General features: G+C 39.4%; 1 protein-coding gene across 2 annotated transcripts in view; it reads left to right on the top strand.

The window, feature by feature from the left end:
* The window catches only part of LOC124788089 (equilibrative nucleoside transporter 4), a 205,039-nt gene that overhangs the window by 150,980 nt on the left and 37,175 nt on the right, over nucleotides 1–16,884 (top strand). Inside the window, exon 9 of one of the 2 annotated variants that reach the window (XM_047255191.1) lies at nucleotides 6,314–6,649. The exons of the other annotated variant lie outside the window; for it this stretch is intronic. Coding sequence (XP_047111147.1) covers nucleotides 6,314–6,384 — 71 coding nt within the window. The 3' untranslated portion in view covers nucleotides 6,385–6,649. Of the gene's footprint in view, nucleotides 1–6,313; nucleotides 6,650–16,884 lie in introns of those variants that run through there. 2 annotated transcript variants of the gene reach the window in all.

Below are 16,884 nucleotides of genomic sequence, written 5' to 3'. Positions count from 1 at the left end.
CAACTGCTCTCCCAGGTCCTTTGTTGTCTTTAACAGAATTACGATGTCATCGGCAAACCTCAAAGTTTTTATTTCTTCTCCATAGATTTCCTACTCCAAATTTTTCTTTTGTTTCATTTACTGCTTGCTCAATACACAGACTGAATAACATTGGGGATAGGCTACTACCCTGTCTCACTCCCTTCCCAACCAGTGCTTCCCTTTCATGCCCCTCGACTGTTATAACTGCTAGCCATACAAATGTAAACAGCCTTTCATTCCCTGTATCTGACCCCTGCCACCTTCAGAATTTGAAAGAGAGTATTTCAGTCAACATTGTCAAAAGCTTTCTCTAAGTTTACAAATTCTAGAAACGTAGTTTTGCCTTTCCTTACCCTATCTCCTAAGGTAACTCGTAGGGTCAGTATTGCCTCATGTGCTGACATTTCTATGGAATCTAAACACGTCTTCTCCAAGGTTGTATTCTACCAGTTTTTCCATTCGTCTGTAAAGAATTCATGTTAGTGTTTTGCAGCTGTGATTTATTAAACTCATTGTTCGTTAATTTTCACACCTGTAAAAAAAAAAAAAAGGTGTCATGTAATATTTTGTGTAAATCTAATCTAACCTGCTTTCTTTGGGATTGGAATTATTATATTCTTCTGGAAGTCTGAGGGTATTTCGCCTGTCTCATACATCTTGCTTACCAGATGCTAGAGTTTTGTCATGGCTGGCTCTCCCAAGGCTATCAGTAATTCTAATGGAATGTTGTGTTCTCCCAGGACCTTGTTTTGACTTAGCTCTTTCAGTGCTCTGTCAAACTCTTCACACAGTAACATATCTCCCATTTCATCTTCACCTACATTCTCCTTCATCTCCATAATATTGCCCTCAAGTACATCACCCTTGTATAGACTCTCTATATACTCCTTCCACCTTTCTGCCTTCCCTTCTTTGCTTAGAACTGGTTTTCCACCTGAGCTCTTGGTATTCATATAGGTGGTTCTCTTTTCTCCTAAGGTCTCTGTAATTTTCCTGTAGGCAGTATCTGTCGTACCTCTAGTGATATATGCCTGTACATTCTTACATTTGTCCTCTTAGCCATCCATGCTTAACCATTTTGCACTTCCTGTCAATCTCATTTTTGAGACATTTGTATTGCTTTTTGTGTGCTACATTTACTGCATTTTTATATTTTCTTTGCTTTCATCATACATTTCTTCAATCTCTTCATCATCTGCAGAGCTAGTTGGCGTATACTACTTATACTACTGTGGTAGGCGTGGGCTTCATGTCTATCATGGCTATATGGTATATAAATATACATCTTATATGCATAATAAATAAAAATGGAATATATGTAAGTCATAGCTATTTACAATGTGGTGGTGTTCCTGAAGGTATATAAAAACTTATTTATCCAAATGCAACGTCGTGTCAAAATTTCAAAAGAATTGGCAAAGAACTTTTGAAGACTTAAGCTTTTGAACAAACTAACATGAGATTTTTGCTAACAATGGAACCTCTTTATATATTATATACTTATTTATATGCCACATGGTGCTCCAGTAAGTGTATAAAAACACATGTATTTGAATGCAATGTAGGGTGAAAATTTCAAAGCAGTCAGTGAAGAACTTTTGGAGATTTAGGATTTTGAACAAGCAAACATTTAAATCTTTATTATGAAAAGGAAAGTTGCTACTCACCATATAGCGGAGATGCTGAGTCACAGATAGGCACAACAAAAAGACTCTCACAATTAAAGCTTTTGGCCATTAAGGCATTAAAGTCATTGTCAACAACAGATGGTACACACACACACACACACACACACACACACACACACACACACGCGCACACTCTCTCTCTCTCTCTCTCTCTCTCTCTCTCTCTCTCTCTCTCTCTCGCTAATACAAACGCAACTCGCACACACAACTGCATTCTCAGGCAATTGAAACCACACTGCCGTCTATTGTTGACAAAGGCCTTAACAGCCAAAAGCTTTAATTGTGAAAGTCTTTTTGTTGTGTCTGTCTGTGACTCAGCATATCCGCTATATGGCAACAACTTTCTTTTTCATAATATTGACACATTTATATCTTATATAAATAAAATTGTAAATGTTCATTTGTTCAAACTCTTAAATCCCCAAAGTTCTTCACTGATTACTGTCAAATTTTGACACAATGTTGCATGTAAAAACGTGCACGGTTTTGTATATCTAAGCATGTGAATATGTGCATTGTTTTTTTTTATACCTGTTTTATATCGTATATAATCTACATCAATAAAAATGTAAATGTTCATTTGTTCAAAATCATATATCACTAAAGGTTCTTAATTGCTTTGAAATTTCAACATAACATTGCATTCAAATATACAAGTGTTTTTGGATACCAAATTTTAATACATGTAATGTATAACTACATACATAATGTATAAAGGGGAAAAGTTATTACCAAAATCTCAAAAAGTTCTCCACCGATATACTTAAAACTTTTACGCAATACTCTAATGAACATCCAGATGGACATGGGATATATAAAAGGAGAAACATTGGTTCCAAAAATTTAAAAAGTACTCAGCTATTTACTTCAGATTTTTAGGGATTACTAATAAATGTTTGGACACACACAAGTGAAATATTGTTAGCAAACAGGATTGTTACATTTGTGGCTAATCAGATTATGATTACAATATTGCTACAGAATCTGAATTTACAATATCAAAAAATAAGGTTCAGCGTCACAGAGATAGGGGAAGAGGACATGGACAGAGGAGTGGGCGGAAATGGATATAAAAAGAGGAAAGCTGGGGATGGACAGAGGAAAGGGCAGGAGGAGATGGAGAGAGGAGGAAGGAGAAAATGGACAGGTAAAGGGGTATGACATCATGGACAGAAATAGTGGGAGAGAAAGAGGCCTGGAGGATATGAAGTGTTCATACAGTAAAAGTACCACATGAGGTGTCATGTTGTAATTTACTACTTCTTTGCTATTAACTTTATTTACAAAATATTTTACATACAGTATGCACATATATGAGGGGAGACCCAAAAGTACCGGTAATTGGGCTGCAGTGGGGAAGGAGAGTGGGGGAACCCATTGTTCAACCAGGTATCCATTATGGTCACGCCACCTGAGTCAGTGTGCAAAGTTGTGTCACTGTGAGTGCGTCGGTTTGCCCATGAGAGTTTTTTAATAAACAACTTTTCCCATTTCGGTGAAAACGTGATAGCAGATTGTCGAGAGCAACGCGCGGCTATGAAATTTTGTTTCGTGTTGGGAAAATCGGCCACAGAAAGTATTGTAATGCTTAAGACTGCTTATGGGAATGCTGCCCTAAGTAAAACCAGAGTCCACAAGTGGTTTTCGTGTTTTAAAAATGGAGAAATGTCAATTGAAGACCAACCTTATTCAGTCATCATCATCATCTTGGACAGTTTCCAGCCACTGGCTGGGTCTGTCGGGAACACAAGCCTCTCCATCGTGTCCTGTCTTTCCACCATTCCCCCTCTTCCACCTTCGTCCAGTTCTCTCCTCTTCTCGTCACACATTCCTTCACTCCCTTCACCCATCTATCTCTTGGTCTTCCTCTGGGCCTCTTCCCCTCCAGTTGCAGATCAAACATCCTCTTTGGAATTCTTCCCTCATCCATTCTCTTCATGTGTCCATACCACTGCAGTCTTGATTTTTCTATCCTGTCCTGTACTGGTTCCTCCTTTAGTCTTTCCCTCACATACACATTTCGCAATCTGTCTCGTCTTGTTACACTCAGCCTGCTCCTCTGGAACTTCATTTCACTAGCCTGTATTCTTCTTTTGTCGCTTTTGTGCATTACCCATGTCTCACTTCCGTATGCCAATATGGGGACAAAGTAGGTTCGGTATATAATTCCCTTGGATTTCTGTGGCACCTCCTTGCTCCAAATAAGCCCCCTAATGCATTTGTAGAACTGCTCTGCTTTTCTGCACCTTTCATTTATTTCCATTGCGTTTCCCCCCTTACTTTCAATCATGCTTCCCAGGTACTTGAAGTTCTCTACCACTTGTAGTTTTTCCCCTCCACAAGTTATATCCACATTTGGCCTATTCTTCTTCCTTGTTGTGACAATTATTTCACTTTTCTTTGCAGAGAAATGCATTCCATATTGTGCTGCCGTTGCCTCCCATACATCTAACTGCTCTTGCACCTCCTTCTCGCAATTTCCCCATAACATCAGGTCATCGGCAAAAAGCACTGCTTTCATTTTATGATCTCCAATTGCATCTGATACTTGCTGTAGGATTTCATCCAAAACAATAATAAACAATAAAGGTGAAAGTGCACTTCCCTGTCGCAGCCCATTTTCCAGCTTGAACCATGCAATACAACTCTCACTTCCCTCATACATTTTTCTGACTTTTCGTGTTATCTCTTCATCTATCCCTTTTGCGTTCAGCACATCCCAGAGCTTGTCCCTACAGATACTGTCATACGTCTTCTCAATATCTAAAAAGGCCATGATTAAGTCCTTCCCGTACTCATAGTGCCTTTCCTGCAGTTGCCTTATCACAAGTATGAGGTCCGTTGTTGATCTTCCCGGTCTGAAACCATACTGCTCCTCTTGCAGTCTACTTTCAATACTGCTTCTTATTCTCTTCTCCAGGATCTTTTCATAGATTTTTCCACAGTGGCATAGCAGGGTGATTCCCCTGTAGTTCTCCATCTCCTTTTATCCCCTTTCTTGAAGATCGGGACTATAATTCCTTTCTTCCAATCCTCAGGAATTCTGTTCTCCTTCCACACCACCCTCAGCACTCTGTATAGCCACTAGGTTCCTACTTCTCCTGCTGATCGTATCATATCCACTGTTACTTCGTCCCAACCTGGTGCCTTGCCCTCTTTCATCCTCTTTATGGCTTCTTCCACTTCATTCCAAGTTAGATCATCAATTTCCCCACTATTATAATCGTCTGCTGCCTTAGGCTCTCCATCACTGTTAGTTACCCGCTTGGTGGCATTCAACAGATCTTCAAAGTACTCCTTCCAAATCTTTTTGAGCTCATGCATTTCCTCCACAACTCTTCCATTATTATCCATGATCCTCAGGCACTCGCTTCTGTCTTTCCTCTTATTTCTTACCATGGTGTAAAGTACTTTTTTGTTCCCTTCACTGTCCTCTTCTAACATTCTTGTCCATTTTTCCATCCACTTCTTCTTCTCCGCCCTTACTATGGTCTGTGCCGCTTTCTTGCTTTCCTTATATTTTACCCTAGCTTCCTCTGTTCGGGTCTGGAACCATTCTCTGAAGGCTTTGTTCTTTCGAAGTACTGCCTCTTTACATATGTTGTTCCACCATGGGGTTTCCTTACTTCTCCTCTTTGTGCTAGTTCTTCCGCACACAGTCTCAGCTGCCTCAACAAGAGCCCTCTTAAAATCTCCCCATTCTTCTTCCACTGTTCTCTGATCTTCCTTTGGCAGCTTCTTCCTGATCAGTGTCTGGTACTGGGTCCTCCGTTCATCCTCTTTCAGCATCCATGTCTTCAACCTTTTCTCCTGTATATCTGTTGCCCTCCTATCTTTTTTCTCTCTCAGGGTGGCTACCAACAGCCGATGGTCACTGTCTAAGGCCTCAGATGGAATGACCTTAACATCTGTGAGGCTGTTCATCATCTGCCTATCCACTAGTACATAGTCTACTACTGAAGTTTGGGACCAATCTCCACTGTACCAAGTTACTTTGTGGCTACTTCTCTTCTTGTACCAGGAATTTGCGATCACCAGCCCATTCCTCTTACAGAATTCCAGCAACAATTTTCCTTCTCTATTTCGGTTCCCCCAGCCCTCTGGTCCCATTATCTCCTCGAATCCTTTCCTGTCTGTGCCAACATGTGCATTGAGGTCCCCTATTATAATCTGATTACCTCCATTTAGCTGCTTATTCAGTATGCACCTCAATATCAAGAATGATGAAAACGTCGACAAAATCAATGCCCTTGTTCATGAAGACAGTCGCCAAACCATTTATTAACACTGTGAGATGTCTGGAATATCATGCAATTCAATTCTGAGGATTTTATCTGAAGATTTGCACATGAGAAGTGTTCCAGCCAAATTTGTCCCTCACCTTCTCACAGACAAGCAAAGGGAGCATAAACTTCAGGCATGTTTTGAGCTTCAAAATCAGCTCAAAGAGAACCCTGAATTTTTTTTCCGAGATGATTACTGGTGATGAATCGTGGTGCTATGGATACGACTTAAGCCAGTGGAAGACAAATGGCTCTCCTCGTTCCAAAGAAGCTCGCCAAGTGAAGTCAAACATCAATCCTCATTTGTTTCTTCTATTGCAGAGGTCTTGTGCATGTGGAGTTCATTCCCCCGGGTCAAATTGCCAACCAGGAGTTCTACTTGGAGGTTTTGAAAAGACTGAGGGAGAGTATCCAGAAGAAAAGAGCAGATTTTGGCACACAGGCAACTGTTTCATCCATCATGACAACATCCCGGCCCACACAGCCCCCTCTATAAAGCAGTTTTTGACCAAAAACAGCACCCAGACTTAAAAGGAACATGAAATAAAGCGTTTGCCACTGTAGAGGAGGTAAAACAAAAATCACTGGAAGGCATAAAGAACATCCCAATAAGTGAATTTAAAAACTGTTTTGAACAATGGAAGGATTGTTTGAAGAAATACATTGTGGTCAATGGAGAATACTCTGAAGGTGATAAAAATTTGGTGTAAAAATATTGAGAAATAAAGATATTATGATGAATTTCCCATCTTTTTGGGTCACCCCGCGTACCACTGAATGTAAGTGCAAAATTATTTCATTGTATGATACATATTTCAGGAGATATAACATCATAAGCAATGAGATGCATGGAAAACTGCCGCATCATTGCATGACGTTTAAATTTGTAACTTCATTGTTCTTAACTCCATTCCCAACACATTTTGCAGACGATATCAAGATATGGCACTGAATATACCTACAAAATTATATCATTGTATGTCACACAGTTCAGGAGATATGACGTCATAAACATTAAGCACAAGGCCAGACACTATGTGGTATGAACATAGATGAACAGCTATAAATACGTACCTGGGCTGTGCTGGGTTTCTCTACTAAAAAGCTGAAAGACCTCAATGGACATTAAGAGGTGTAGGATGAGATGGGGAGAGAGGAGGTGGGGGAGAAGATGGGCACAGAAAGGGGACCAGAAGGGGGGAGGAGGTGATAGACAAAGAGAGGGGGCAGAAGAAGATGGAGATGGAGGGAGGAGGAGAAGATGAACAGAGAAAGGGGGAGGAGCTGATGGACAGAGAGGGGCAGACGAAAGAGATGGGGGAGAGGGGGGAGGGCAAGATGGACAGAGAAAAGTGCTCCGAGATGATGGACAGAGACTGGGGGGGATTAAGACATCTATCCAAATCCCATACATATTAGAAATATGTTTTTTCTCTTTTATTTCTTTTCTATTTAACCAGAATGAGCCACAGAAGCACATGGCTGGGAATAGGTAGGAAATAAAGAAAGAAGCAATAAATTCATATATCGTTTTAACAGCTTTTACAGAAAGTGATGCCAGGCTATGCATTTCAACCGATATGTCAAACTATGCACATCTACAATTGTGGTATACGCACTGTGTGGCAAAGGGCATGTAATGTACTAAAATACACCTCCCCCTCTTCATTTTTAATCTATTCCATTCAGAGATAGTGTACCAGAATCACCCTACCCTCTTACTATTGTGAACAGCAGTGATTCTACTACATTTGCTTGAGGTGTTGCATTAACTTCTAATGACAGTTTTCCACTAAGAATGATGTACTGATCCCTGAGGGAAGCTAGACAATAAATAGTTCTCATACATAAGTGAAATAGGAATGGATTTGGGAATCACATGTAGGAATTAAAGCTTCAGGCGCTGGAGCATCTCATATGTGAATGTGTGTAAGAAATACAGTTCAAAGAAGGTGATTATCTTTTGCTAATAGGCTCCAGATTTTGTAGGAAGAATGTCGGTTTTGGAAGGAACTATTATCACTCTACAGATTTTACTGTGTTTAGCAAGTAAACATCTCATATTTATTGTTGCAGTCTAAAACTGCACACTACCGCATACTCTTTTTATCTACCACTCCATCAAAAACACTTTACAGAAATGCTCTTATGGATTTGATCAAGGAATTCTCCCACAATTGTCTTTTTCTATCAAATTGCATGCATTTACTGTGTAGTTGGATTTTTCTTATAAAAGGTCATGTGCTTACTTAATGAGAACCATTGTAGCCCAGCAAGAGGGTCATCATCCATTGGCTCATTTCTCTTCTTGCTCTCCTACACTCACAGATGCTAATGGGAGGTGCCACAGACTCTCACTCTTGGTATCATTTCCTACTCAGATAAATCTTTCTCAGGAAGCAGAAATGGAAACATAGTTACACAGGTAACGTATAAGAAACACTAACGGTGCAGTACATAATTATGTTTGGAGTTTAAAGGAATGTGATTAGGTGAGAGGATTCCAGTGGTTTATGTGATTTAATAGGCACTCTGATCCCTTGAGTAATGCTGTAGGGCACACACTGCAAGTTCCTGTCCATGTATACTGCCAGTTTTTTAGCTGTCATTTCTACGTTGAAAGTTTTGCAATAAACACTCACCATCTTGTAAATGGCATGAATACTTCTGCAAGTAACTAACTATTGTATGTTTTGTCAGTGACAGTGACAGTGACAGTGACAGTGATAGTGGATGAATGCATTGGGCAGATTGTACAGGAGAAACAATTGCTATGGTAGGAGGCTTGTAGTAGGTATGGTTGCCTGGGAATGTCGTAGCATATGAATATGATGATGCAGGTTTTAGGAAATTAGGGAAGATGATTATGGGTGGTCTGGGGAGTGGTGTTAACTGACATGCCTTTGTTATATAAAGACACTCTAACTCTTGAATTTGTTGGATGAAAAATCGAATTTAATAGATAGTGTTTATCTTTCATTGGTAGAGAATGTTAATTGTAATTTCTGCAATATAGTGTCATCGTAAATCCAACACTTTGGTGACTCTAAGGTGATTTGTGCAACAATGACCACACCATAAGTAATGCAACAGAACTAATAAATTTTCATGACTGTTTCCTCATATAAAATTCATTCATTGTAAGCACATTACGTTGAGTGCAGCAGGCATCACAAACACCAGTGCATTAATGGTAATTGTCATAGTCAGCTCCAGTGCCACAAAGACATTATCATTTTGACCTTAAAGTCTTATGGTTTGACCAGCTAGAGAGTAAGTTTGTGCTGGTTCATACTGATGTGAAGAACACTAGATTCACCTAAGTGGTTGCCAGTCTGAATGAACACATGGATACAGAGGTGCAAGAAATCCTTTCTGCACCACCGAGCACAGACAGGTATGGACAGTCATACACAATTTTATTCACCAGCTATCACATTCTGAGACTAGATACCTAGAGAGTCAGTTGCATACTGAAGAGCTTGGAGGCAGCACACTAACACAGCTCATTCATCACAAAAAAGTGCTAGCAGACAATGCATTAAACAATGACATTCTAAAGAGTGTATGGCTATTGTGTTTATATTTCGACAAATCTTGAGAGTATGCACTGGGGATCTTAATGCCCTGGCATAAGTGGCCAATTGTCCAATAAAGACTTATCCATCCACAAGTGTAGATTCTATCTTTTCCAGAGCAGAAGCACTTTATGTACGAGCAGGTGAACTAAAAAAGCAGGAAACACAGTTTCAGGTAAAGCATCCTATACACCCTATCTGCCAATAATGTTTCATAAACTGAGATAGGCACCCACCTTCACAAACAAATATATGCTGGTATTACCACAAATTTGACATGCAAGACATGAGAAATGAAGAAAGAAGCCAATAGTGGTGGCAACCATCTTCTAGAGCTTCAACAAGACTGATGCGGTGCCTTTGAGATGTATGCAAAATCATGTTACATGATTGGTTGAGACAAATGCATGAAGCAGCCATGCCAAGCCCACTGCAATTGTCAAGGGTCTTCTGCCTATTCAGCACCCTGCCTTCTGCTTCAGAAATACACACATCATGTCTGGTGCAAAAGGGTCACCTAGCCAAACCTACAGTTACATAACACCAGCAGTTGATTTTTATCTTTAAGCTGAGTTGATATGGCAGTTCAATGCTACTGACATACTTCATCCAATTATTGGAGTGGATTTTCTAGGTTTTCTTTTGTTTTGTAGCCTCCTGCCTGACATATGTCACCAGCAGCTTATCGACTTGGCAAGCCACAGATATTAGTGTCATACCATGCACACAGGCACGATGATGGATTGTGAGACTATATATAATGACCTACTATGCCAGTTTCCAGGAATCACCTGCCCCTCACCTACATCAGGACCCATAAGACTTTCAGCCACACACAACAGTGTCACAATGAATTTACCTCACATTCAAATGACACCGCACCTTGTGACACCTGGACAGCTCAAGGTAGCAAGACAAGATACACTCCATTGCTTGCTTAGGGAGTCTGTCACCCATCAAACAGCAGTTCGCTCCACTTCGTACCAAAGGAGGATAACGGTTGGCACGCTTGTGGCAATTATTGATAACTTCAGGCTCGTTTAGTTTTAGACTGCTACAGATGAAGCCATGATTACCAATTTCAATCAGACATTTTCAGTGTCGGTCTCATCCACATATCTGCAGGATATTAAAAAAAAAAAAGAAATTGACATGGAAAAAAAATTGACATGGAACATAACATGTGACCTACCATTCTGCAATGTATTTGTTGATGACATTCTCATCATGTTAGACAACAAGGCCTATATCTTGAGCATGTGTGACATATATTTACACAGCTTTGTCATTAATCCATCCAAATTTGTCTCCAGAGCAGCAGAAGTACAATTTATGGGCTACTCAAGTGGCAACCAAAGAATTCCCTTGGTGCATGAAAGAGTAGGCTTTGTCACCAAGTTTCCAAAGCCTTCTTCAATATTTGAGCTAAGGCAATTATTGGGCTTATTTAACATATACTGGTGGTTTGTCCACAGCCAAGGACTGATCACTGCCTTGTTGAATGACTTTCTTAGAAGTCTCCAAAACCAGGAGAGACATTATAGTGAGGCACAATTGCAATGGACATTGCCTTGGCTGATCTTAAGGCCACCAGCACAGATGGTTCAAACGGTTCAAATGGCTCTGAGCACTATGGGACTTAACAGCTTTGGTCATCAGTCCCCTAGAACTTAGACCTACTTAAACCTAACTAACCTAATGACATCACACACATCCATGCCCGAGGCAGGATTCGAACCTGCGACCGTAGCAGTCGCGCAGTTCCGGACTGAGCGCCTAGAACCGCTAGACCACTGCGGCCGGCCCAGCACAGATGCAACACTTTAATCTCATCTATCTCCACATGCACCTCTAGCCCTCTTAGTAGATGCAAATTTGGCACATCATACCTCAAACATAAGGCAGTATTGTGATGTCTTGATTCCACATACCGATCTTTTTGTTATGGCTGAGTTTCAACATTAGGTCATGGTCTGTCCCATCCAGGAGTTAGAAGTGACAATATGTCTATGGTTGAGACAGTGTAAATTTGATTGACAGTTGCAGAGTGCTAGGCACAGCCGTGCTGGGCTCCTGCCTCAACCAGCGACATAACATGAGTTTGTAAACGTCTCTGTCGCAATGCCAGAGCTCTATAAAGGGGTACTGTTTCCATCTGCACCCACTCGCCCTTCTCAGCTGAAAGGTGGCAACAGCACAGCCAGTTGTCAGGGATCTTCTTATATTGTCTTGACTGCATTCAAAGAGAGTATAAAAATAGAAAATTATTGCAAAGGTTTGTCCAGAAATACAACACACGCCAGTGGAAAAAAAAGTTGCCAGTTAGCCATTCTTGTCGTTTTCCCTTTGTCAAATTAATAATTCGAGCATATCCACAGAGATATTGTTGAACTATTTCCACAGTCAGAAGGCTGTATTTACTGTCAGATAACAGTCAAAAGCTTTTCACATTGGCCAGAAGTTCTCCAGAAGGAAGATTTCACACCTCAGACCTTACTGAAAACAGTGTTTTGTATATCGTTTATGTGATTTGGTCTAGCATGCAACCAACTGCATATCAAGGCTGGCAGTTTGAGTTTCTCTTATTCAAGGAACATGGAAAACTTCTAGGAATGCACAGGATTCAAACATCAGCTTACCATCTGTTAGCAAAAGTATCAATAAAGCACCAAGGCTGAATGCCTCTCTCATCTGCTATGCCTTCAGACTGTGGACGGGGACTCTGCCAATTGCCCTACTTGCATGCGAGTTGCTTTCAAAGGTAAACGGGATTCAACAGCTGCAGAGCTGATTTATGGATAAACATTACATCTACTTGGAAAAATTTTTCAGACTGCTTCCAATAATGATATTAAAGTAGCTGGCTTTGTACTTTGCTAACGCACGAACATCTGCAGGATTCGACCTACAGTACCCCAAGAGCATGGTGTCAGTGCCAATTCATTTTCAAGCTTTACAATCAAGTCTATATGTGACATGATGTGACTGAGAAGTCATTGCACCTTTCAAGTCCTCATACACTGTGAAAATACATTTGGAATTGACATGAATGATTTACCTACTGCCATCTTGATTGAAGGTTAAACCATCTGTTACCATGCACATATCCACAAGGCTAAAGAAGATGGACATGACATCCACTTGTGCCATACTCTGTGGCTATGTAGATGCCAGTACCACGTGCCTCATAGTCATCAGCACCAGAATGGTCTGACATTAGGGCAGTGGTGCCTCCTGAAGGCCTACCTTCTCTCCTGAATACAGGGACACTCCCAATTATTCAGTCTTTGCTTGACACAGGTGTAATGGTTCAAAAAATCCTGATGAAAATAAGTCAGAGCAAGGGTTTGTTTAACAAACAAGACAGTATAAATTCAAATATCACAGTGGTATCCGATACTTTCATATGACTTATGAATTTTTACTTGGCACCATATTACAAAAAGCAATCACAGATTACCATAAATCCAGAACACACCTTTCCTGCAAGCTCAACACAATGTTATGGTAGCCATGGAACACATAATCTTTACAGAAGCAAGCATCAAATTTTGTTCACAAAAATACATTGCTGTAAAGACCTTTTGTATCACACAGGTGTTTAAACAGAACTGTAGAAGACACAAATGCATACGAAAATTCACTTTGCTGATATACAACAATATTATGCAACGTTACGCTCCTGCTCACTACGTAAATGAGAACTGAGTCAAAATTCCAGTTCAGAAATATTAATGGCTTGCAGTATCCACATATTAATATTGTGATTCTTGGAAAATGATAAATTGAATTTTTGTGTAGTAAAACATTACTGAAATATTTTGTTACTTATTTGGCTGGATCAGTCATTCTGCACTAACGGTAGCACTTTAGAATTCATAAGTGATTCCTTCTGATGATTTCATGTGATTTCTTACAACCACTCTCTACAGTGATCAACATTTCCTTTCTGTTAGTAGATGCAGTCTGCTTGTTTGTGGTTAATTCACATTTGTATTTCACAATCACATCACCAACAGTCGACTAGGGCAGCTTCAGAAGGTTGAAATGTACCTGATGGACTCAGATGACATCCAGTGACTAGTCAATGTTTGAAGTCCATGAGCTCTGCAGACTGACCATTCTCCTGTTACTGCTTCTCTGCTGACAACACAATATTCCCCTCCTCCTTTTATACTGGTAGGTCCACCTCTTATGGCATCTAGTGGTCAATTCCACTTTAGATGGGGGTATCCAGATAATTCTGGTCAGATGTTATGTAATAAAATTACAGCGTATCATGTTGTTCATTAATCAGATGTGTCAAATACTACAATAAATGAATCTCGGTCTGTTACTTTACAGCATTAACAAGCTGCTTTCTACTGCAACCAAGGGGTCATCAGTCATATCAACACTACACTGTGAAAGAGAAATGAACGCACATAATGTAGGCATACTTACTTGGTTAGAGAGAAACAGTATTTCAAGACTAAATCATTCTCTGCTTCTTGATTCACCTTTGACAGTTCACTTACAGACAAACTAAACTTTGGAGAGGTATCAAAATCCTATCACCTGCTCTTATATGAGATTTACACTAATGGCCTGGTTATGTACCTGATAGTGCTGGCTACATTCACAGCATGCCATCATTCTCTCTCCACGGTCTGCCAGCTGTGCCAGTCCCCCAGTGCCCCACACAAATGATCATCATCTCTATTAGCTGCCTGGTGCCAGCACTTGTGATGTCTTTCATCATTACACATTCAGTGATTGACACACCTTTAGTCCTTACTAGCACCCCTGTTAAATGTTAATCTTCATAGTGGAGTTATTGTGGGATTTGTTCTTACTTTCTTTCCTTGTCAAAAATATTCTTCACTGTTTTTCTCCCATCCCCACTCAGTTCCATTAGACAAGTCAGTCATGAGGGCTGAGTGGTGTCTTCACACATATATTGTGTCTTACACTTTCTGGAAACCTGATGTTCACCTACACCAATGTTCCGGAACAGACCCAGCATCCAGTACAGAAGTTCCATAGAATAGAATAGCATTCCATTCTATTCTATCTGTTATGGAAATTGTCTGATTCCATTCCATCTTACTGTCTCCATCCTACAACAAGCTCACCCTTCTTACTTCATACCTTGATATGGTTGTGAATGCTGTTCTCTGTTAAGGGCAAACACAAAATGATTTGTTGCACATCCCTCTGCTTTATGGTATCTGAAGTATTGCCTTTTATTAATGTACAGACTAGATGTTTCCTTTAAACCAATTACATCTTCTGTCTCAAGAACAAATCTTGATGGTAGTGAAGGCTCACCTACTACATTAAGATTAAAATTTATGTACAGAATTCAGTGTGGGTGTGGAGATTACACATTAACACAAAACATGAACACAGACAAGTTACAATGCTTCAGAGGGCATTTGATGTAGAAGAGGCAGCAGCTATCAAAGTGGAGATATTCATTGTTTCGTACAGACTAAATTTTGGATGCAAGCCTCAACAACATTGTGGTCAACATCCATGTTGGTGGTTTATGATTTGATGATGGACGAGGTAAACTTCAATTGAGAAAAGTAGTTAGAGCTATTGAAAAATGTGGAGAATTTCTTCTTCACCACAAGTCTGGATCATAAAGTAGTTTAGATGAACCTATATCAAATAAGAGAACAGAGCTTCTGTAAGTTGCAGAATGCCACTTCCCTGTCTCCCATGAAAAACTTTGCATAGGATGTGTTTGTATTTGTATTTCTTTATTGGTCCTGTAAATCGTGTTTAGGTACATATTTTGCACAAACGATGTAGGACAAGTCAGGTTGGTACAGTATATACATCATCATACAAATTGTTATTTTGAAAGGATAAATAATTAAAAATTATTCAATACATGTTGAATATTGATGACAAATTTAATATAATAAAATAAAATGATAGACTTATTAAGAATATTTGAGCAATTACACTACACTTTTCTGGTACTCTAAAAACTCGGAAACAGAATAGAAGCAGTGGTCAAGCAAGTACTCTTTCAGTTTCACTTTAAACTTATATAAATTTTGAATATGTTTCAAATAGGATGGCATGTGATTGTACAGCATTATGCCAGTATGATACACTCCTCTCTTACAAATGTTTGCACTTATTGTATTGACATGCAAGTAATGCTTCTGCCTAGTATCATGAGGGTGGTAATCACAGTTATACTTGAAGATATTTCCATCTTTTAAAATACTTCCTGTTGTGAAATTTAATATTTCATACATATATAAGCAAGGAAGAGGCAGTATACTGAGATTTTTAAATATTGGTCTACAGGAGTCTCTGTACTTAGCATGGTTTATTATTCTAACAATCTTTTTCTGTAGCCTAAATGTTTTGTTTGTACCTACGGAGTTCCCCCAAAAGATAATGCCGTACATCAGCAGTGACTGAATACTGCCATGGTACATTGTGATCACAGACGCACGGCTTGTATTTTGTGCGAGGATTCTTACTGCATACGTAAGTGTGTTTAGCTTTTTATTTACATGGTTAAGATGTGTCTCTCATTTTAGGTTTTGCTGAATATGTATACCTAAAAATTTTGTGTCGCTCACAGATGAGACAGTTTTTCCATCAATTTTAAAAATTGGTCTTGCAGGATGTAGTTTCTGTGAATTGTGGAAATTGACTGTCACTGCTTTTTCATTATGTATTATAAGCTAGTTTGTTCTGAACCATTGTGTCAAATTCTGTATTATACCTGTAGCTGTTTTTTGTAGGCTTTCCTCATCACGTGATTTGATTAGGATATTTGTGTCATCTGTAAAAAGTACTGTTGTCCCTTTAGTTATTTTTTCTGACAAATCATTAACATAAAGAATGAAAAGAATTGGCCCAAGGACTGACCCTTGAGGAACTCCATATGTAAGGTTTTGTGCATTACTGTAAAAATTACAAATTTTTTGTGTTTTTATGTCTTTGTATTTTATTTGAGTGATCTGTTGATGGTCATGAAGGTAAGAATGTATCCACTTGTTTGGCAGGCCTCTTATTCCATAATTACCTAGCTTCTGCAACAGAGTATTATGATCAGTTACATCGAAGGCTTTGAAATATGCCAGACACATGTTGCTTATTATCTACTGCAGTTAGAATTTCATTTAAGACGGTATAAATAGCTGACTGTGTTGATCTGCCAGTTCTGAATCCGTGTTGTGCATCACTTATTATGTTTTCTTTATTTAGAAAGGTTGTCAGCCTTCTAAGAAATAGTTTTTCAAGAATTTTACCAAAGCCTGACAATACTGATACAAGTCTATAGTTTGCAGCTTCATGTTT

This window comes from Schistocerca piceifrons, chromosome 3 (genome assembly GCF_021461385.2).
Source record: "Schistocerca piceifrons isolate TAMUIC-IGC-003096 chromosome 3, iqSchPice1.1, whole genome shotgun sequence".
Taxonomy (NCBI): domain Eukaryota; kingdom Metazoa; phylum Arthropoda; class Insecta; order Orthoptera; family Acrididae; genus Schistocerca; species Schistocerca piceifrons.
The sequence above is the reverse complement of the archived record's forward strand: the minus strand, read 5'-3'. Positions and strand labels throughout refer to the sequence as shown.